This window comes from Vanrija pseudolonga, chromosome 3 (assembly GCF_020906515.1).
Source record: "Vanrija pseudolonga chromosome 3, complete sequence".
Classification (NCBI taxonomy): Eukaryota; Fungi; Basidiomycota; class Tremellomycetes; order Trichosporonales; family Trichosporonaceae; genus Vanrija; species Vanrija pseudolonga.
Window position 1 is genome coordinate 2,412,470 of NC_085851.1, and position 20,216 is coordinate 2,432,685.

Below are 20,216 nucleotides of genomic sequence, written 5' to 3' on the forward strand. Positions count from 1 at the left end.
ACGAGGGCAGGTGTGGCTCGGCTCCCACGGAGGTGGGGGGTGGGCATGGTGGGTGCCGCCATGCCACACGTCACGGGGCGGGCAGAGGTGCGAGCTGCGACGTTCGGCTGCAGCGTAGCGTGCTGTGATGAGCCCATCCCAGTGGCAGCGTTGCCGTCAGCTGTCGGCAGTGCATTGAGAGCGAGACCCGGAACTGGTCAGTGGTCGCGTGAGAGCGAGCGTGGTCAGTCGACTCGTCCGATCCCAACCCTCCCACATCTCAAGTACAATGCTGCATGCCATGCGGATGAGGAACCATAAGGGAGGTATGTGGGTGGGTGCGTCGGTGGGTCGTGAGGCGGGGCCGTCGCGGTGCTGGTCAGGTCGGTCCAGTCGAGCAGAGTGGAGTCTAGTCGTACCCGCATGCCCGCGGCTCACGCCCGCGCTGCGCGCGGCCGTTCGCCTAGAACCCCCGCATCTCCAACCACCCCTTCACCTCCTCGACCCACCGGCCGCGCACCTCGATCTGCTTGCTGGTCGGCTTGATGACCACCGATGGCGGCTTGGAGATGGGGTCGATGTGCCCGTCGGCGAGGTAGTTGGCCAGGTCTTGTCTGAGCGCCTGTAGGTCGCGAGCGTCAGCGAGCGGCCGGGTACGGGGGCACACAGAGCAGAGCAGCGCGAGACGCGAGGCGGGGGGGTATTGCGTCGATATGGCAACGCCGTAGCAAGCCAGCGCCAGAGCGACAGCCGACACCAACACACCAACACCCGCCTCGCGTGCGACTCACCAAAACATTCCCCTTGACCCTCCTGACGACAGTCGTCGCGTTCCCCCCGTTCCTAAAGTCCGAGTAGACGGGCAGCTGGCCCGTCGAGGTCCGTTCGACAATGTACTTCGGCGTGAACGACACTTCGACCGGGCGGGCGGCGGCGTCGGGGGAGGGGGAGGACGCCGAGGCCGACGCCGAGGCGGAGGACGCGCGCGCGGCCGCGGGGACGGTGCGTGCCAGCAGCAGGGCGCGGCGCGAGGTCGTGGCTGCCGAGGTGAGCATTGTGCTTATGGTCGAGATTGTGGTGTCGATCGACTTTTTGATCGTTCAGTTCAGAGACGCCAACGACCTGGTCCGACTTTTGAGGTTGTGTAATTTGATCCCGCCCACTGGCGACTGACAGCCACTGAGGCTGCTGCAACAGAGCACCTAGTGGCACCTCGCCGACGAGTGTTGCGTGCATGCATGTTTGTGTGCTCGCTCGTAGAGCGCGGTATGGCGTGCACATCGATCGCTTCTACTCCTTGCATGTGGTCCACAGTGTCACGGGTCAGTTGATGCAGCAGCTCCCCTCTCCCTCCCTCCCTCAGCCTTCCCGCCCCCAGCGCCTCGCCCGCTCGCTGCGCTCGCGGGCTCGTTCACTGCTAGACCTATGCATACTACACGTCCACATGTCCACGATTAAGACTACTGATGATGCCCGCCGCCACGCCTCTACAGCTTGGCGTTGGCGGCCGCACCACCTGCCTCATCACCTAGTCAAACACGCTCAATGACCATGGCAGTGGCGGCACCCCCACCGTTGCAGATGGCGGCAACACCCTTCTGTCCGGGCTTGAGGGCGTGGATGAGGGTGGCAACGATACGGGCGCCCGAGGCACCAATGGGGTGGCCGAGGGCGACGGCACCGCCCTTGATGTTGATCTTGTCGAGCGAGATGCCGAGGACCTTTTCGGTGGCGACGGGAACAACCGAGAACGCCTCGTTGAACTCCCACAGGTCAATGTCGTCCTTGGTGAGGCCGGCACGCTCAAGAGCAATGGGGACGGCGACGGTGGGGGCGGTGGGGAAGTCGATGGGCTGGACGGCGGCGTCGGCGTACGAGAGGATCTTGGCAAGGGGCTTGAGGCCCTCCTTCTCGACAACGTCGCCGGAAGCAAGGACAACGGCGGCGGCACCGTCGTTGAGCGTCGACGCGTTGGCGGCAGTGACAGTGCCGTCCTTGATGAAGACGGAGCGGATCGAGCGGAACTTGTCCTTGAGGAGCTTCTTGTAGTCCTCGTCCTCGGTGATGACAACGTCGCCCTTGCGGGTCTTGACGGTCACGGGGGCGATCTCGTCGTTGAACAGGCCGTTGGCCCACGAGTTCTGCGCACGGTTGTACGAGAGCTCGCAGAAGTCGTCCTGCTGCTCACGGGTGATGCCGAGCTCCTTGGCGGTGTGCTCGGCGCAGTTGCCCATGGGGAACTTGTTGTAGACGTCGAACAGGCCGTCAACAACCAGCGAGTCCTTGGTCTCGTAGTGGCCGAAGGCAGGGGGTTTGCGGGGCGAGAGGAAGGGGGCGTTGGACATGGACTCCATGCCGCCGGCGATCATGACGCCGCGCTGGCCGAGCTGGATGTTCTGCGCAGCGAGCGTGATCGACTTGAGGCCCGACGCGCAGACCTTGTTGATGGTGGTCGCGTCGGCGCCAACAGGAAGGCCCGAGGCGATGCCGACCTGGCGGGCGGGCGACTGGCCAACACCGGCCTGGACGACGTTGCCAAAGTAGATCTCCTCGACGCGGTCGGCCTTGACGCCAGCCTTGTCAAGGACGTGCTTGACGGCGGCGGTGCCGAGCTCGGGGGCCGTGAGGGTCGCAAAGACACCGTCCTTGGCGCCGATGGGCGTGCGGGACGCGCCGAGGATGTAGACGGACTGGGTGGACTGTGGGCGTCAGCGCGTGCGCGTGCGAGCGAAGCGAGCGCGCGGGGGTGGGGGATCGGCACGGGCGGGCGTCGGGTAAAGCGTTGCGTTGCGTCTGGCGACAACCTCGCCCGTACTGCTTAGCAAGCAATTGCAAGTGACGAGCTCGCGCTCGCAGCGCCATCACGACAAGTCACCCATCGTCGCCGACGCGACTGTGCGCGATCGCCAGCAGGCAGCCCGGCGCGCGACTTTTTTTTTCCGCGATCGCGCTCCTTCTGCAGTTGTCGGGAGCTCGCGGAAAAAAAGGCAGCGCGCCCAACCGCTCCCACCGCACCACACCACTACTCACCATTGCGCGGGATGCAGCGAAAGAGGGGATGGACCGAAGAGGTGTAGCGACGGCGCGGTTGAAGAACATGTGGAAGGGGGGCCCTCGTACGATTTGGGCGCGTGGTGTGCTGGGAGGCTGGGGGGAAAGGTCGGTCAGGGACGCGTGGCGAAACCGAGGCGAGGTCTGTGGGGGAGCGCGGGTGGATGGGACGACTGGCTACTGCCTTTTGTTTGGTCTGTGGTGGTTGTGGCTGATGCACTGGTGACGACTGGTGATTATCAAGAAGAGAAAGTAGTAGATGTCGCCGACGTGTGGGGCATACATATGGGCCAAGGAGTCGAGTCGCTCCCACCTGACTGCCTGCCTGACTGCCCACAGCCCCGCCCGCCGCGCGCCGACCGGTTGGATGTTCCGGAGTTGACGAATGCCGATGGTTGTCATGTCCCGCCCCGGCTCTTTGCACTACACGCCTAGCCGAGAGACTGGCAGCGCTGTGACCCCGCTCAACTTCCTCCATGTGGACGGTGCATTCGGCCACGCTCCATCACGGACTTTCGGATTTCTGGCGGCCAAGGCAGGTGTGTTATCAGATCCTTATACAACTGCGACTGCTGCTGCACGCACCCCCTGGCACACCTTGGCACCACCAACCGCGTCGCAAACCCCAACCCGTCAACTCCCCCGCCAAACCAACCGCACACACCCCCACCCCCACAATCATATAGACCGATGCATCGAGTGGTGTTCTGGCTCTAGGTGTACATTTGCATAGCAGCAGAGAGCAACTGCAACTAGGCACAGTGGGACGGGACCGAGGGACCGAGGGGAGGGGTATGGCAACACAGTACCGGAAAACTGAGGCAGTCTCTTCTAGGCACAAGTGCGACTGTGCGAGCGAGCGCGAGGCTGCCTCCTCTAGACACAACCGCTCATTTTTACAGCTTAGACGTACTTGCCGAAGAAGGGGATCAAGCTCTGAGCAAGAGTGTACGAGAAGACGAGCTTGGGGCCGACGACAAGGATCTGAAAGGCGTGCGTCAGCAATTCTGATACGGATAAACCGAGAGCGCGATGTCGGTGGAGGTCGGCCACTCCGGTCATCAGACCGAGATGAGATGGAACGATTTCGGCGAGGCCGAATGCCATATCTTCCAGACCGAGCCACATCTTCCGCACCGAGACATGACCGACGTGCCGTGGCACCATCCTCACACACACACACACACACACACACACACACACACACACACACACACACACACACACACGCCACCGTCACTCACCTTGGGGGTAAGACCCTTGAAGAAGGAACCAACACCCTCAGTGCGAACCATGTCCCGAATGATGGTGACACCCGAGAGGTTGGCGTTGAAGTTGGCGTTCTGGATACGGGTCTTGACGACGTCGAGGGGAGCAGCGACAGTGATCGAGGCAACGGCACCACCGATGGAAGCGACAAAGTCTGGTGGGTTAGCTAAGACGATCTCCTACACCCAGCTACTCACTCTGGGCCCAGGTCGACTTGGACGAGTCGTCAATGTGGAAGAGGTACTGCTTGGTAGCAGCCGAACCACCGAAGAGCTAGGCGTGTCAGTTGGCGCTTACAGTGTCACCTGCTTCCAACTTACAGCGAACGATCCGGGGGCGTTACGAGCCATGGTCCATCCCCAGCCACGGTAGAGCGACGAGATACCCTCCTCGGTGATGAGCTTGAAGAGGCCGCGGCCCTTGAGCGCGTCGGGGTTGGTCTGCATCTTGATCTTGAGCACATCGAGGGGGAGGAGCACGACCTCTCCGATACCCGTGAGCCTGTCCGTGCGTCAGCTGAGGTCTGGGCACCGGGAATGGGGCGGGGCGGGGCGGGGGGTGCACGATCTGGGCGTATCGGAAGGCTGAAGAATTTTGGGAACGAGGTAGGAACGGGGCGGGCGGCGGCACTGGTTGGCATCAAGGTGCCCGCCAGCCCGCCGTGACCCAGGACAGCACCGAACGGGGTGGTCACAGGTACTGCACTGGGGGAGCCGGCCCAGAAGAGCGGCTCCGCCACACAAGGTGCAATACGGCGCTGGTGCACCTCCGGAAGTCGCTCGCCCAAGCCGAGGGCCGGTATCCCGACAGAGCTTCGAAACAGCAAACCGAGAGCACCTGCTGAGCCACGGTAGGCGGGAATGCCCCTCCTGCCCCACACGCCTCTGCACACTCGGGGGCGGCGAGCTGCTCCATTACCGTCGCTTCGCCTGGTGCGGCCCTCCTCCGCTTGACAGTGCCAGCCGTTTCACCCCTGCCCCCCACGACAAACCCCCAAACCACACTCACGATCCAGCCGAAGCCTGCATGAGCAGCTGTCCGTTCTTCTTGCCAAACGTCTCGCGGAACCACGTGCCGCTCGACTTGTCAATCAAGTCGCGGAAGTATGGCTGTCCGCCAAACTTGTAGACGCGCTGGGCGACCTTGTAGCCCGCGGCGTAGCCGAGACCGGGGAACAAGCTCATGAACTTTGTGAGCACGGGGGCGTTGGCGGCATTCTTGAAGATGATCTGGTTGAGGTTGCCGAGGGACGCGTGCGAGCGGTTCGACATGAGGCGCTTGGCGATCGTGTCGACGGGGTGGAAGACGAGGAGCTCGGCGATGCCTGCGGTGGGTGTGAGCTAGTGCATGCTGGGCTGGCGGGGGCTGGGCCGCGGGGGAGGAGGGAGGGGCGTGGCTGCGCCATCTCGGCGCCGGCGTCGCCATCACTTGGCCGTCGCCACACCTCGGCGCCATCACTCGTCGGCCCCGCTCCCATCATCACACCCGGCCGGCTGGATTTTCGCAGTCGTGCCAAACTTACCCGACGTGCCCGAGCCCAGGATACGAGCGGTGCCGCTCTCGCGCTTGAAGTCGCCAGGGGGGGACATGGTGGTGCTTCTTTTGGTGATCTAGGGGGGTCTAGAGAAGGGGATAGAGAGGAGTGATGGGCGCTGTTGTCGGTGCTGCCTTTTTTCTGTGTACCCACAGACCGAGTCGTTATCCGAAAGTCTCTCTGGTTGCTGATATCTCCCCACGAATCAAGTTGGCGGGGAACAGCGTCCAGTGCCCAGTGACGGCCAGGCACGCGCATACAAAAGTCGTTCACCCACTCACGGGCATCCTCGGAGCGGACAAGCGGCAGCGGCCCGGCATTTCCCTAGGCGGCCACGTGGATTTGACACCGCGCCACTGGCGGGATTTTTCGGGGAATGAGTCCTGGGTGGGGGACGTCGTCCTGGCTGAGGACGCTGGGCATAGTGAGGGCAGAGGACGGAGCCAGACTGCAGCCAGGCAGGCTCTGCCAGCCGACGACCACTCGCTCCCCCTCCCTGCCTCCTCCGCCGCGCTCGACGTCGACCTCAACACACTCGCTCACCACCCAACCCCCCTCTCTCCCCACTCACCCCCAAAAGATGTTCGCCTCCGCCGCCCGCCGCTCCCTCACGGGCCTCATCCCCCCCAAGATCGCCACCCCTGGCGCCGTCGTGCGTGTCGGCGTGGGCAGCGCCCGGACTCCGAGCGCTCCCGAGAACCACAAACCAAGCAACTACTAACCACCACAGTCGTCGGGCACCACCTCGGCCCGCACCCAGGCCGTCATCGACTTCTACTCCAAGCTCCCCAAGGGCCCCGCTACCGAGGTCTCGGGCGGCATCCGCGGCCGCTACTTTGAGGGCAAGAACGCCTCGGGGTTAGTCTTGGCGAGGAGGAGGTTGAAATGGGCGATGCGCGCGATGGGGTCTGGGTTGGAGTCGTTGGGACTGGCAACGACGGGATTGCGAGCGGCGCGGCGGCGGTACGGCGTGCTCTGCGTCGTGTAGATCGCGGCCCTCCCGCTGCAACTCTCGTCGCGTCAAGTCCCAGCCAACCAGTCCGCCATTTGCGTCATTGCCGCATCTCGACCCCTCGTCCTCCGGCCACTTCACCTGCTAACACTGCACAGCAAGCCCATCCTTGCCACCATTGGTGCTCTCTTCCTCATCGGCTACACCATCGACTACCAGAGTGCGTTGTTTTGGCCTTGTTGTGGCCGCGCGTCGCTGACTTTGCTCCCCTCCGACCTGCTCGACTCGTTCACGTCTCCGCCTCACTCGCGACTGTTTTTCACCGTCTCCAGTGCACCTCAAGCACCACAAGGTGAGTTGGTGACCCCTGTCGCGCGGCAACAACTGACACGCTGCAGAACGGTGCCCACTAAGCGCATTAGAGAGTATGCTGAGCGCGGGATGCATTAAGATGGAAACGGCGTTGGGGGAGTTGGTGTGTCAAGCAAGTCACGAGGGCATGCTAGGCGCCGCACGCATCAGCGGCTGCCGCACGCCGTCGCCATGTGCATCGAGTCTGGCGTTAGCAGCGGTCGTTTGAGGTTGAGATTGTCCGAGAAGGGGTCGAGTTGAGACGAGTTGTGATCGATGACGGAGACGGAGGTTGCCGGTGAAACGACGATGGAAGGTGAACCGGGCGTGTGCGTGAAACGTGGTGCGGTGGGCGTGTGGTGCGAGCGAGCGAGCACGAGCTGGCCGTGGGTGTGGGCGTGCGTGCGTGCAGTGTTGTTGCCGTCGTCCGTCGTCGTCGCTTGCACCCATGCATTCTAGGCTACAGCGGCAGCGGGAGGCGCGATACAATAGATGCGGCGTTGTGTTGGCGGCGGCGTAGAAGGGAGGGCACGCAGGTGGTGTGATGGTCGGTCGCGGCCCAACCCGCCCCTAGTGTCAGTGGTCGTCTCGTCGCTATGACGCACAGTCCTCCCTCCCCTCCCTCACCCCCTCCCGCACTGCAGAGCACGGCATCGACCATGACATGTCCCAATGCATCATCATCTCGTCGTATCGAACGCACTCACTAACCACCATGGCGCCGCCCAAACCGGACACGCAGAGCGTCGTGCTCATCCTCGGTGGGTCGGGTGGTGTTTGGCGCAGGCAGGACAGAGGGGCGGAGCATAATGCTCCGACCAGCACCAGGCTTGATTGACACAAGCGCACTCACTCGCCCGCGCCGCGCCGCGATGGCCCAGCACCCCCCAGCGAGCTGACACCACAGGCGGCACAACGACCGTCGCGCGCGCTCTCGCGACGTATCTTCTTGAGGGGGACGAGCCGCGGGCCCAGGTGAGTGAGCGGGGGGGCGACGGCTCCGTCATCGCTGGCTGGCGTGATTCCAGTAACGACAGCATGCCGCAGCATGCCAGCACGCACCGTCCATGCCGACAACAGCTGACCCAACCCAGTTCGTCCGCCTAGGTGCGCTGTCATCATGCAATGACAACGACAACGAAGCTGACCCCCACTCCCACCCACAGCCGACCGCTTCTCCGTCAACCCGCCAACGACGTGCGTCCAGCTCGGTCCGTGCGCCCTGCGTGAGGCTGACCACACACACACTTGACAGGTACATTGACAAGCCGTTCCTCGAGCTATTGAAGGACCCCGCCGGGCGGCTCGAGTACCGCCAAGTCAACCTCGGCAACGTCGAGCGCCATGCCGAGCTGTTCACTCCGCCTCTGGAGCGCGCGGGGGCCGAGACGGGGTGGACGCATTTCGATCTCGTGTTTGACTTGACTGGCGAGATGGGGTTCGATAAGCCGGAACTGGTGAGTGCGATGCGAGGCGCCGAGCGCCGAGCGGCGCGCGATCGAACGAGTGTCCTTTGACGGCGTCGACCGTCCGTCTGGTTTGGGCAAGGCAGCGTGCACGAGCAGCGGCGAGCGTCCTTTGAGCAACCCCATCTGACTCCCCCCGCAGCTCTTCATCACAAACACGTACCAGCTCGCCCTCTCGCTCGCGACCTCGGCGTCCAAGCTCCCGCCCGAGCGCCAACCAAGCGCGTACGTGCGCCTCCAGCAGCCGTTCTACGACATGAAGTCGCTCGCTGGTGCGGGGCATGCCGAAAGCGACAAGCTCAAGCCTGACGGCGTGCGCGGGCGCTGGTGGCATGAGACGCTGCGCGGCATCGCGCAGATCCCGCACCTCAACTTTGGCGTCGTGCGCTCCGCCGCGTGGTACGGGCCCGGGGTGTGGGATACCGAGGTCGTGCCGCGCTTGGTGGTCGGGCACGTGTATTCTTATCTGTGAGTCCGCGAGTCCGCGAGCGCAGCGAGCGTGCGAGCAGGCTCAGCCTGCAGGCTGAGTAGTGCCGAGACGAAGGGCCTTGCTGATATCGATGGCAGTGGCGAAGAGATGAAGTTCTTGTACAAGTAAGTTGTCAGCTTTGGGTTCATGGCGCGGGCACAGGAAGACATGGTGGCCGCGCACCCGTCATCCGCTTGGCCCACATCCACCCCCGACACCTCCTTCACAATTCTCCGCGACGCACACAACCCGGCCCACCGGGAACGCTGCGACACGCCCGCCCTCTGCTAACCCCCGACGCAGTGCCGACCTCCGGATCAACACGGTCCACGCCGTCGATATTGCCCAGGCCCTCTACCTCACCGGCTTGTGGCTCGCCGCCACGCCGCGAGACCAGGCGCTCAAGGAGGCCGGCGCGCCGCTCCCGTTCCCCTTCAACCCCCCGCCGGCGTCGGCCTTCTCGCTCAACTCGCACAAGCGCACGTCGTCCTTCACCGACACGTGGAAGACGGTCAAGACGGTCGTGCCCGAGGGCGAGCAGGTCACGGCTCCACTGTTCAACGTCACTGATGACGAGGATTCGACGCAGGGAAGCCTCGCCAAGGCAGTCGCCGCCGTCTGGGGTGTCAACTTTGGGTTCCTGAGCTCGACAGTAGCGACCCTCGTTCAGCAATTTGCCAAGGTGCGTGGCGGTTTGCCAGGGTTAGTGGCAGGGGGGCGAGAGAACTGATTTGGGCAGACCGACTTTAATGAGATGGTCGAGGATGTCAATGAGAAGGTAGGTGGACGTGTTGGTGTGGCAGTGCCGTTGCGTAACCGCGCTCACACCACGCGCCAGCACGTCGAGGCATGGTCGCAAATGCTAGCCAAGTCGGACCCGCCTATCGAGTCTACGCCGATCTCGCCGTTCCTTGACGCTCACGCATTCCGAAGTGAGTCCATGAGTCGCGTTCACGACACATGCCGCGGCCACGGCGATCAGATTACTGACACACGACGCGTTCAGAAATGGCAATCCACTTGGATGGCTCGAAAGCGCGACGCGTTTTAGGTTACAAGCCTGCGAGGCCGCGGGTGCAGGTCGACGAATTAAAGACAATTGCCCAGGGGTTCCAAAAGGACAACATTTGGTAAGTAGGCTAGCTACTTGTGTTGTGTGGGGTGGGTCAGTTGGGTCCAGTAGGTCCAAAGTGGTAGCCCCGGCTCCTCGACCCACGGGGCAGGGGCAGTGTGCTACGAGGTGTGCACGACGGGCATCAGACTAGACGCGGGAACCGGAACGGAGACAACGGGAGGTGGTGTGTTCCGGTCGAAAAGGAGGGTGGCTGCGGAAGGAGGGAGGGCTGCGCGGGGGTGTGTGTGTCTAGTATCCTTTGCTGACGAGTCCCCCAGGCCGACACTGTCTTAGAGAGAGGGGGGCTTTACTGCGCGCGCATTCATCTGCATGAGAGAGAGTAGAGATCTGGAGGTAGTGGGTGTTCAAGGTTGTGTGCATAAGGTTTCTGTTTGTAGAGTGATGCATTCTGGAGAGTTGACAGACTGAGCCAAGTCGCGACCCCCGTTGTGTGTGGCGTCGCGGCGCGTAAGGCGAGCAAGTTCAGGGAAAGAGCAGTCGCGCCAGGGCACACCTTGTTGCCCCCCTCTGCTCTTGTGCCGTGGCCCTCTTCCGGTGAACCCTGAAATGATGCCCCTGGCCGTCCCTGTCCATGCCAACGTTACCGTTACTGGGAGCCGAGTTTGGGTGCCTTCCTTCCTTCCTTCGTTGCTTTTGTCTCTCTGCTCTGGTGGTCAGCGGCGACTGAGCTGCTGCTGCAACTGTTGTCTCAACGACACAACACACACGCAACCACCACCAACAACACTCTCCTTCATGTCTTGACGCTCTTTTTAACAACAACAACACCACCAACACCCGCCGCGCACCACTACCACCACACTCACCCCAACCATGGCGGACAACGCCGCCGGAGGAGGAATCATCGTCGGCGGAGGCGGCGCAGTCACGGCCGGCCTGCCGCCCACGCCCAAGCCGCCCTCGGCCAAGACGACGACCATCGCGCCCATTGGCGTCGCGCCGTCCATCTCGCCCACGACGACAGTCTTGCCCCACACGCCTGCGCCGTCAAGCGTAGCGCCGACGATTGACCCGCCGCCGCCGTCCTCGGCAGTATCGAGCCCGTCCTCGCTCCCGCCGCCACTCGCGTCGTCGTCTTCCTCGCCCTCACCCCTTCCTTCCAACTCGACCTCTCTTGACCTGTCGTCGTCCTCTGTCGCGCCGTCCGGCACCTCGATCCCGGCATCCTACACGCCCAAATCGGGCAACGGGCTGCCCTTCTCCACGCCCGTGCTTGTCGGTGTCATCGTCGGCGGCGTGGTCCTCATCGCCTCCGTGCTCGGCTGCTGCTGGCTCTTCGCGCGGCAGCGCAAGCGGCGCGGTGACGACGACGACGCGTTCGGCATGGGCATTGAATGGCGTCGCTCAAACGCAGGATACACGCGCTCAGACGACGCCGCGGCTGCGCAGCAGCAGCAACAAAAGCAGCAGCGCCCGCTCCCGACCTCCACTATCCCGCGCCACGCACTGACGAGCCACGAGGCGCGCGACAGCGTCGTGCGCTCCGGCGCCGCGGCACGCAACGCCAATGCGCACGCGCAGGCCCTCGCGCCCCCGCAGGCATTCTACCGCTCCGAGTCCAACGACCGCGCCAGCACCGCCTGGACGGACAACTCGGAGATGGACGTCTGGGCCGTCGCGGGCAGCACGGCCGGCGCGCGCACCATGAGCACCGTGAGCCGCCCCAACTCTGAATACTCGCTCGAGCACGACCCGGGATCGACGTGGTCCGCGCACGACCACGGCACGTTTGGAGGTGCCGCCAGCCACCCTGCGTTCCTGCCGCCCATGGGTGGTGGCGGCGGCGCGGTGCGCCCAGCGCCTGGCAGCGCCGTCCGCTCGGCGAGCGCGCCGTTCGTCAACTCTGTACATGGCAGCACGGCGGGATACGACGTCGGGGGTACATTCAACGGCTACCCGTTAACTTCGGCTGGTGCGTCCACCTTTGGCGGATACGCGGCCAACGAGGGGACTTTCGGCGGCTCGCAGACGGGCACGTACGTGTCTACGACGTCCTCTACCGCGGCGTCGGTCAACGGGGCGACTGGACCGCACACGGCTGTCGTCGCGCGCCGGCCCCTGCCGCCGAGACTGGTCGTCGACGCCAAGGGCGGGCAGTGGTCCGAGCCCAGCTCGGCGCTTTCTCCCGCGCCGTCGTCGTCAAACGCGGCGTACTGGTCCAACACTGGTCCAAGCCCATCATCAGAATACCAGGCGCCGTACGCGACACGCATGGCGCCACGCTCGGGCCTCGCGTCGGCCGCGTCATCCCCAGCAACGTACACTGGCGGCTCGGCCGTGCGCCCACTCGTGCAGGGCTTTGTGCGCCCGATGCCCGTGGCGGCCGTGAACGCCAACCAGCTCGACCGGCCCTCCGCACTGCCATACACGGCCGGCAGCTCCCCCGAGCCCTCGCCTACCGCGCCCACGTCCGGCTCGTCCCTCTCCCGCGGCATGACCATCATCCGCCACGCCGACGCCGGCGTCGCGTTCCAGGACGCCGTGCCCCCGCACGACGACGACGAAGAGCTCCACCTCCCCCCTGCGTATGGCGACATTTACGGCGAGCCCGGACAGGCGAGGTAGTCTTGTCTCGCTCACTCACGAACGTACGAACGTCTCTTGGTCTTCTGGAATTCTACACTACTACTACAACACCGTCATAACTCTGCCCCCTCACGCCACCAACCACATTGCACTGCATATACACTCCCTCACCCCTTCCCCGGGGATACCTGTACCATACACTATCGGGCAGGTCCCACACACGCACGCATGCACTAGCCACTGGCTGTTGTACCAACGACGACGCGACGGCGGCTGAGACAGGTGGCTGGGAGGTGGCGTTTACTGACTAGGCCAGGTCGTCTGGCGACAGGTCGGCCGAACAACTGCTGACGTGTTCGTCTTCGCTGCACGAGCGCAATTCACAGTATACGTGCATCTCTTCTGACTTTCTGTACTATCACATGGGGGCAATGCAGATGGTGGTGATGGGGGCCAGAGGCGCCACCCTGGACTGGACCGACTTCACAAAGATTGTGCGTGCGCTTACTCCGCGGCCATGGGGCGAGGAGCGATGCGGATGGTGATGGGCTGCTCGGTCGGCGGCTCGTCCTCGTCGTCGTAGTCGAGGACCTGACGCTCCGGCTGGTGCACGGACAGAATCGCCTTGGTCGCGAGCGCTTGGGTCAGCGTGAACTTGTGGCAGACTCACTGAGGCAGTTGTAGAATGCAGCCGCTGCCACACGCTTCGTGGCGCCGCGGTCCACGAGTTCGTCAAACTCGAGCTCGTCGACCTCCTTGCGGATCATCTCCGTCTCGACGAATGTGAAGAAGCTGCGGCACTGCGTCTCGAGCGTCGCGAGCATGACGGGGCTGAACGGGTTGCGGTCATTCTCGTCGTAGAGCTGCGAGGCGCTGACGTTGTGGTCTGGCACTGATGGGTCAGCTCAGCAATACTCCGTGGACCCACGCTCCCGGTCATCGTCATCATTTCCCTTGAACAGCATCAGCTCCTCGTCGTCGGCCATGTGACTGAGGAGTGAGCCGGAGCGGGAACGCTGACGAGGACGATTGACTGAGCCGCTGATCGACTTCTTGGCGTTTCCAGAGCGAATGCTGATGGTGTTAGCTTCGAAGCACGTCGGGTTAGCTAACCGCTTCTCCAGTGGAGTCATGAGACTGATGCGCGCGCTCATCGGTGTGATGCTGGAGCGAAGACCGTCGGGGTAGTCGAGGCCTCCAAAGTCGCTCGAGGCGACGCCGTCCCACTGGGCTTGTCAGATCTGCGACAAATGGTCACTTACCGGAAGCTGCTGGCTGTGCTGGGAGAAGCGACGGCCGACTTCATCGGGCACTTCGCTGGGGGTGCGACGGAAGAATGCGTCTTCCGAGCCGGGCAGCTGGAGGTCGTTCTGTCGCAAGTAAGCGCTTGGCGCAGTTTGTCATTCACCATCTCCATGAAAGGAGCATCGTCGATCATGTGCATCTCGCCGAAGACGTCCGTGGGGTTCTGTGGGGGACGCTCTTCCAGGCTTGGTGACTTCTCGGGCGTCGTCTTGGAGCTGCTGGGGTTCTCGGCGTCGATCTCCCAGCCGAACTTGGGTGGCTGGGCCATTGTCGCGAACAAGGCGGCCATGTCTTCGTCAAGGACTGTGCTCGTCAGCTTCAACACGGGACTGCTAAGCTGACAGGTGATCCAGAGACCGGCGCCATCCACCATAGCCTTGGCCTTAATGTCGAGTTCCTTGTCACGCTTCTTGGCCTCCACGGCCGTCTTCTGCCGGGCCATCTCGGCTTCGTAACCTCCAAAGTTGGTCTGGTTGAGGTTGAACTCGATGTCCTTGGTGGTCAGCTTTATTCCCAGTTTGCCCCTCACCTCGTCGAATGTAACACGCTTGACCTTCTTCTTGCGAGTCTTCTTGACCTTTGGGTCGACCTTAAGATTCTCCTCGACGTCAGAGGCAGTCTCGCTGCTCTCATCGTCTGCAGTCTTCCTCTTCTTTATGGCGCTCTTCAGGGGCGACACCTGGTTCAGGTTGTCACTGCGGCTCTTCAGCTCATGCCGAACAGCGCTCTGCCTCACTGGTTGAAGTTCATGTCCAGCATGCCAAAGTCCCCGGGACCGTCAAACATGTTGCCACCGGCACTGAAGTCGTCGCTAGGGGGCATGAAGAGGTCCGCGTCTAATCCGAGGTCCATTGGCTCAAACTCCTGCTGGTCGAGCGCGTCCTTGAGAATCGAGTCGAGGTTGCTATCGTCGTCACGGTCGTGGCTGTAACCGCGGTGGTGGAGGTCCTGGGATCCTGCAAAGAGCGGGGTGCCTTGATGTTAGCCCAGATCACTGCCAGTCCTCCCCACCAGTGCGCCTGCGCTTGCGGTTCACGCGGCCAGTATGGTCCTCCCCATCTTCGTCATCCTCGTCCTCACTCTCCTCCTGTGTCGGCTGAGTCGGGAGGGACGATAACTTGGAGCTTGCACGGCGCTTGCGGTTGTTCGCCACTGGGCCAAAGTTCGGGTCGTTCCAGTTCTGCGAGGTTAACTTTCTCCGTCGATGGCAGTTCGACTCACGATGAACTCGAAGTCAAAATTGGTGATGGCGTCGATGTCGGGGTTGAAAGCGGCGAAGGTGATCTGGTCGATCCTGGGAGGTTAGCTGTGCACTGGATCCCTTTTCCAGCTCACCGGCTGATACCTCCTCCGGGGAGGTCAATGCCACCGTTGTTGGGGCCCTTGCCAGTGGCGAGTGACGCCTCGGAGCGACGGAGGAGCGTGTGGAAGTTCTGCACCTCCTATGGTAGAGTCAGTGACCTTCCCTCGCGACCGTCTCCCCTACCGCAGCAAAGATGCCATAATTGCGGCCGTAGACACTGTTTTGTGAGCATCAGAGCTGATACCACTCACACCGCAGCTCGATGCTCACCGAGTAACGCCGACAAGTAAATGACTGCTCAAGCGCAGTGACATGGGCTCGGGCGGCTCGGCAATATCGTCGCACACGCGTGAAATCTTCACATTGGTGATGGCCTTTGAGTTGCGTCCGAGCTTCTTGTCTCGCGGGCCGAGGGTGCCCATGAGCCTGAGTGTGTGAGTGAGGAGGCGAAGGGGGTCATTGTGGCTGGTGCGAATAGGCGCCGAACTCACCAAATGATGCCCAGGCTGTGTGCGTGTGTGTCAGTGATGGCGAGCAAGGGTGTAACGCTCCAGGGGCACTCACTTGGACCCCTTTTTGGTTATTATGAAGTCTTCGGGGTAGAACATGGCGGGTGGTGATGATTTTGGGCAATGAGAAGAGGATTGATGAGAGTGACAGCGAGAAGTGGGAAAGGTTGTGAAGAGGAGAAAGGGGGGAGACGAGGTTGGGTGGCAAGAGGGAAGACGGGCGGTTGAGTCAAGGCAGCCTGGTGCTACTCCTGCATGTTGCACACCGCACGCTGCGCCCCTTCTCGACACACGCGACGCGCATCATTCTGGATGGTAGGACGCGTCGCCGCCGCCGCGAGGCCGCGAGGGAAGGCGGTCCGTGCGTAAAGTGCAGCGTGAATGCCACTTTGCCACTCAGCATCCTAAACGAGAGGGATCGAACAAATTCGACACCACCAATCGTCTCTGGTGGCAAGAGCACAAGGTCCGTCCATCCAACTTGATTGTGTGTTTGTCATTCATCTTCCTCATCATTCTTGATCACCAACGCGCAACATGCCGCCAATGTCAGCAGCAGAGAGACAGAAGCTGCTCCTGCAGCAGGAGATAGCCAAGCTATCAGGTTGGTGCAATCCCGTACGTAGCCTGATCACCAGCTAACACTCACCAGGCGCAATCACGTCCTACTCGCAGTCTTCCTCGAGCAGCCACCACCACCAGTCTAGCTACCACCCGTACCGCGGCTACCCTTCCCGTGGGAGCTCGTACCGTGGTGCGCCTCGCGGACGCGGTGGCCGAGGCCGCGGCGGGCGTGGTCGTGGAGGGTCGTACTCGCTTGACTTGAGAGGAAACAACGCATCTGGATCAAGTACCCCTGTTGATCGTCCCACGACTGGTCCAAGCGAGAGAGAGGAGGGCGAGGTCACCCCACCTGTGGAGGATGCCGCCCCCAAGCCTGCTGCGGAGTCGAGCAACTGGGTCAAGAAGACGAGCAAGGGGGGGAACATGAGCTTGATGACCGTGGACAAGAGGTAAGCTGCCGGTAACACGACGCGTTCCCAGCTGACACGCTCAGCAACAAGCTGTCATCTAGACCACGACCACCTCGCCCGCCCAAGGTGCCTGCTCACATCCAAGTGCTGCAGTCGTCCACAGATTCATCACCGGGCGGCACACAAGGCAAGCGCGTGGTGATCGACGGTGTCATCTTCGAGTTTGCCGAGGATGGCCAGAAGCTCGTCCGCCTTCAAGGTAGGTGCTAATCGCCCTCTGCTGTGCAGCACTCACCACGCAGAACTCGAGCCCAAGAAGAATGCCACTTCCACGCCAACTCGCCAGTCGCTCAAGTACGCTGGCGAGCAGTACCGCCGCACGAAGCGCGGAGACCTCGTGTCAAGGTCGACGTGCGTTTGCCCACGCGGAAGCAATACTAACCACACAGACTTGCGGCGCGGCGTGCCGAGCAGGCCAAGAAGCCCTGCCGGTACTGGACCAAGACGGGTGCGTGCCGGCGACCGGCAAGGAGAGGCTCAAGCCTCTTTCGATCGACCTGGGCGTTCTCACTGCACTTTGGGATTGACACTAACGCCCTACTTACTTTACAGGCCGCTGCGAACGAGCTTTGACCTGTCCTTACAAGCACACGCCTGGACGCATTGCAATCTGCCCGGCATTCATGTACGACAAGTGTGACCGGGGAAACAACTGTCCTCTGTCCCACACTCCGTCCGCCCACAATGCTCCCTCGTGTGCTCGCTTCCAAGCCACATCAACCTGCTACAAGGGGGACAAGTGCAAGTTCCCCCATGTACGTGTTGCCGACGACGCGCCCGTGTGCGAGGCGTTTGCCCGTGAAGGCTGGTGTGATGAGGAGGCAGGCACCTGTCCCGAGCTCCACATCTGGGAATGCCCAGAGTTCCATGACAAGGGGACGTGTTCTCGCGGCGCGAGGTGTGGTCTTCGCCACATCCTCCGTGCCGAGAAGGCCAAGAAGACCGCTGCGGCGGTGGCAGCGGCCGCTCCGGCTGCTGCTCGTCCTACTAGCTCTGGTGCTGCACCCGCCGCGTTTGATGACCAATCAGAGTTCATTGGCTTCCCAGGCGAGGTGTTCTCGGAGACGGATGAGGATGAGGATGATGAGGATGACGAGGAGGACGAGGAGGACAGCGATGAGGAGGCTGGCGACGACAGCGACGAGGAGATGGACGAGGACGAGTCTGTTGAAGAGGACTCAGGTAAGCCCCAAGACCCCTCGTCGCCCTCTGCCATCGACACGGACGACGACGACGAGCTCCAAGTCCTTGGCGCCGTGTAATGGCCACACAACTGTACATAGACACTCGCATTGGCATATACACTGTGACACCCACCCCACACACACCCACCACACACACTGTTACATTTTTTCTGTTGAATAATAAAAAGACAAAAGAGCATTCCAAATGCATATGCGTGAAACTACCGTACTGCGAGGGTGCACTTGGCACACTGACCCGCTTTTGACAACTTCTACAACAACTCGGCTTACGCCCTCGAGAGTCTGGCCTTGACGTTTTCGCGGCGGGCGCGGACACCGGCAGCCAGCTCGTTGAGGAGGGGGAAGGTCTGCTCGAGCGAGATGCAGGCGTCGGTGATGGAGACACCGTAGAGGAGGCCCGAAGGACCCTCGGGGGGAATGTTCTGCCTTCCCTCGTTGATGTTGGACTCGATCATGACACCGAGGAGCTGCTGGGCGGTGGGGCCGTTGGCGAGCTGCTCGGCAATGTCCTTGCCGACCTCGAGCTGCTTGATGTGCTGCTTTGACGAGTTGCCGTGCGAGCAGTCGACCATGAGGCGGGGGACGAGGCCGGCCTTCTTGAGCTTCTCGGCGGCGGCGCTGACGTGCTCGGCGCTGAAGTTGGGGCCCTTGGTCGAGCCGCGGAGGATGACGTGCGTCGAGGGGTTGCCCGACGTCTCGACGATCGCAGTGAGGCCCTGCTTGGTGACCGAGAGGAAGGTGTGGCCGGCGGCAGCGGCCTTGATAGCGTCGACGGCAATGTCAATCGAGCCGTCCTGAAAGAAAGGGGGGCGAGTTAGCACGGGCCGCCTGTGGCACTAGGGCTCGACTCGACTCGATTCGACACTCACGGTACCGTTCTTGAAGCCGACCGACATGGAGAGAGCAGAAGTAAGCTCACGGTGCACCTGGGACTCGGTGGTACGGGCGCCGATGGCGCCCCACGACGAGAGGTCGGCAAGGAACTGGGGCGAGATGACGTCGAGGAACTCGCCGGCGGTGGGGAGGCCCATCTCGGCAATGTCGAGAAGCAGCTTGCGGGCCGTCTTGAGGCCGCGGTTGATCTGGTACGAGCCGTTCATGTCGGGGTCGTTGATGAGGCCCTTCCAGCCAACCGTGGTACGGGGCTTCTCAAAATAGACGCGCATGACGATCATGAGGTCGTCGTCGACCGTGTCGGCGTACTTCTTGAGCTCGCGGGCGTAGATGAGCGCCTGCTCGACATTGTGGACCGAGCAGGGGCTGGGACGTTAGCTGATGCGATGCGGCCTGCAACGCTCCACGCACCCGACAATGACGAGTAGCCTGTCGTCGTCGCCCTTGATGATGTTCTCAATCTGCTTGCGGCCATCGATGACGGTCTGCGCGCCGCGGAGGGTGAGGGGGATCCTGTGCTGTCAGGTGGGGTGCTCCGGTAGGCGTCGCCTGGCCAACTCACTCCTCGACAAGGATCTGGGGGCTAAAGGTCAGCAACTGCCTTAATGTCGGACGTACGGGATGAGCGGGCGGATGTTCTTGACACGCCTGTCGTCGAGGATCTCGGCGGCCTGTGGCGGCGTCAGCTCGTGCTGCGAGTCACCTGCCTGGCTCGTGCTGCTGCTAGCGGTGATGCTCACGTCGCGGACGGAAACGGGGGACAATGGGCGCATGTTTGTGTGGGTGTGGTGTGGGTGTGTAGTGAGATGGACGAGATGCCTGTCCCTCCCTTTGTATTTCTTTCGGGTAGCCGTCGTGGTGATGTTCGGATCACTTTTCCTTGGTCGACTCAAAATGATCAGCCTGGCTGCAGCATAGTGGTGCCTGAAACATGGTGGTGCTCGGAAATCTCGCCAGGCGTGTAAGCGGTAGGAGCGGGTGTGTTAGGGTGAAAGCATGAGCCTGACACTTGCCCACGTGCACACGCGGAAATGTCACCCGAAACCATGCATGCGCGATGACTGAACGGCCTAGAAGCGGCGTAGAACCTCGGCATGAGTCCGCTGTGCATTCACATCGTTACTGTTGGTTGGTCATGGCGGCCGTAGAGACGACGATGGAACCATAGTGGTGCTGTGTTGTCAGGGAGGGTTACAACTGCGACGAGAACTCTTGAATCAAGGGAAGGGGCGGG

General features: G+C 62.4%; 9 protein-coding genes across 10 annotated transcripts; 4 read left to right on the forward strand and 5 right to left on the reverse strand.

Annotated features, from left to right (window-relative positions):
- Positions 1-442: 442 nt before the first annotated feature.
- Positions 443-1,034, reverse strand: IMG2 (54S ribosomal protein IMG2, mitochondrial; the record flags this gene model as incomplete). Its single annotated transcript, XM_062771037.1, has 2 exons — positions 443-601; positions 771-1,034. 2 exons carry the CDS (start codon positions 1,032-1,034, stop codon positions 443-445), a joined length of 423 nt encoding a protein of 140 aa, XP_062627021.1.
- A 355-nt stretch (positions 1,035-1,389) lies between these two features.
- On the reverse strand, positions 1,390-3,275 carry acat1-b (Acetyl-CoA acetyltransferase B, mitochondrial). The gene is made up of 2 exons (XM_062771038.1): positions 3,010-3,275; positions 1,390-2,678 (listed from the first exon to the last, which is right to left on the reverse strand). The coding sequence occupies exons 1-2, from the start codon at positions 3,076-3,078 to the stop codon at positions 1,512-1,514; spliced, it is 1,236 nt and encodes a 411-aa protein (XP_062627022.1). The 5' UTR covers positions 3,079-3,275; the 3' UTR covers positions 1,390-1,511.
- A 433-nt stretch (positions 3,276-3,708) lies between these two features.
- On the reverse strand, positions 3,709-6,044 carry SPCC1682.09c (putative mitochondrial carrierc). The gene is made up of 6 exons (XM_062771039.1): positions 5,822-6,044; positions 5,308-5,623; positions 4,620-4,800; positions 4,497-4,572; positions 4,275-4,453; positions 3,709-4,014 (listed from the first exon to the last, which is right to left on the reverse strand). Exons 1-6 carry the CDS (start codon positions 5,886-5,888, stop codon positions 3,934-3,936), a joined length of 900 nt encoding a protein of 299 aa, XP_062627023.1. The 5' UTR covers positions 5,889-6,044; the 3' UTR covers positions 3,709-3,933.
- Positions 6,045-6,413: 369 nt separating this feature from the next.
- Positions 6,414-7,246, forward strand: atp17 (ATP synthase subunit f, mitochondrial; the record flags this gene model as incomplete). The annotated part of the gene is made up of 5 exons (XM_062771040.1): positions 6,414-6,497; positions 6,564-6,691; positions 6,944-7,005; positions 7,118-7,137; positions 7,184-7,246. The coding sequence occupies 5 exons, from the start codon at positions 6,414-6,416 to the stop codon at positions 7,196-7,198; spliced, it is 309 nt and encodes a 102-aa protein (XP_062627024.1). The 3' UTR covers positions 7,199-7,246.
- Positions 7,247-7,851: 605 nt separating this feature from the next.
- Positions 7,852-10,548, forward strand: LOC62_03G004522 (uncharacterized protein; the record flags this gene model as incomplete). The annotated part of the gene is made up of 12 exons (XM_062771041.1): positions 7,852-7,897; positions 8,044-8,111; positions 8,231-8,243; positions 8,303-8,333; positions 8,392-8,593; positions 8,745-9,070; positions 9,170-9,196; positions 9,375-9,753; positions 9,811-9,849; positions 9,910-10,003; positions 10,078-10,201; positions 10,464-10,548. The coding sequence occupies 12 exons, from the start codon at positions 7,852-7,854 to the stop codon at positions 10,477-10,479; spliced, it is 1,365 nt and encodes a 454-aa protein (XP_062627025.1). The 3' UTR covers positions 10,480-10,548.
- Positions 10,549-11,019: 471 nt separating this feature from the next.
- Positions 11,020-12,771, forward strand: LOC62_03G004523 (uncharacterized protein; the record flags this gene model as incomplete). Its single annotated transcript, XM_062771042.1, has 1 exon — positions 11,020-12,771. The coding sequence occupies one exon, from the start codon at positions 11,020-11,022 to the stop codon at positions 12,769-12,771; it is 1,752 nt and encodes a 583-aa protein (XP_062627026.1).
- Positions 12,772-13,236: 465 nt separating this feature from the next.
- Positions 13,237-15,948, reverse strand: rec8 (Meiotic recombination protein rec8; the record flags this gene model as incomplete). Its single annotated transcript, XM_062771043.1, has 13 exons — positions 13,237-13,370; positions 13,403-13,624; positions 13,661-13,958; positions 13,995-14,090; positions 14,141-14,732; positions 14,774-14,993; positions 15,049-15,217; positions 15,259-15,331; positions 15,373-15,479; positions 15,524-15,557; positions 15,611-15,766; positions 15,832-15,846; positions 15,905-15,948. 13 exons carry the CDS (start codon positions 15,946-15,948, stop codon positions 13,237-13,239), a joined length of 2,160 nt encoding a protein of 719 aa, XP_062627027.1.
- Positions 15,949-16,363: 415 nt separating this feature from the next.
- On the forward strand, positions 16,364-19,210 carry Zc3h3_1 (Zinc finger CCCH domain-containing protein 3; the record flags this gene model as incomplete). 2 transcript variants are annotated; one of them, XM_062771044.1, is made up of 7 exons in its annotated part: positions 16,364-16,453; positions 16,502-16,862; positions 16,907-17,082; positions 17,126-17,234; positions 17,273-17,331; positions 17,436-18,882; positions 18,958-19,210. In XM_062771044.1, exons 1-6 carry the CDS (start codon positions 16,387-16,389, stop codon positions 18,143-18,145), a joined length of 1,482 nt encoding a protein of 493 aa, XP_062627028.1. In that variant the 5' UTR covers positions 16,364-16,386. The 2 variants fall into 2 exon arrangements, with proteins under 2 accessions (XP_062627028.1, XP_062627029.1); XM_062771045.1 differs by lacking the exon at positions 18,958-19,210 and having other exon boundaries at positions 17,595-18,145.
- Positions 18,355-19,834, reverse strand: aro4 (Phospho-2-dehydro-3-deoxyheptonate aldolase, tyrosine-inhibited; the record flags this gene model as incomplete). The annotated part of the gene is made up of 6 exons (XM_062771046.1): positions 19,723-19,834; positions 19,601-19,653; positions 19,545-19,565; positions 19,394-19,495; positions 18,958-19,348; positions 18,355-18,882 (listed from the first exon to the last, which is right to left on the reverse strand). Exons 1-6 carry the CDS (start codon positions 19,753-19,755, stop codon positions 18,355-18,357), a joined length of 1,128 nt encoding a protein of 375 aa, XP_062627030.1. The 5' UTR covers positions 19,756-19,834.
- Positions 19,835-20,216: the final 382 nt, after the last annotated feature.

Coding starts and splice junctions, on each gene's coding strand:
- acat1-b (XM_062771038.1), bottom strand. CDS start 3,078: ATGTTCTTCAACCGCGCCGTCGCTACACCTCTTCGGTCCATCCCCTCT. Junction 2,679..3,009: donor TCGCTGCATCCCGCGCAATG/GTGAGTAGTGGT, acceptor TGACGCCCACAG/TCCACCCAGTCCGTCTACAT.
- SPCC1682.09c (XM_062771039.1), bottom strand. CDS start 5,888: ATGTCCCCCCCTGGCGACTTCAAGCGCGAGAGCGGCACCGCTCGTATC. Junction 4,801..5,307: donor ATGCAGGCTTCGGCTGGATC/GTGAGTGTGGTT, acceptor ACGCACGGACAG/GCTCACGGGTATCGGAGAGG. Junction 4,573..4,619: donor ACGCCCCCGGATCGTTCGCT/GTAAGTTGGAAG, acceptor TGACACGCCTAG/CTCTTCGGTGGTTCGGCTGC.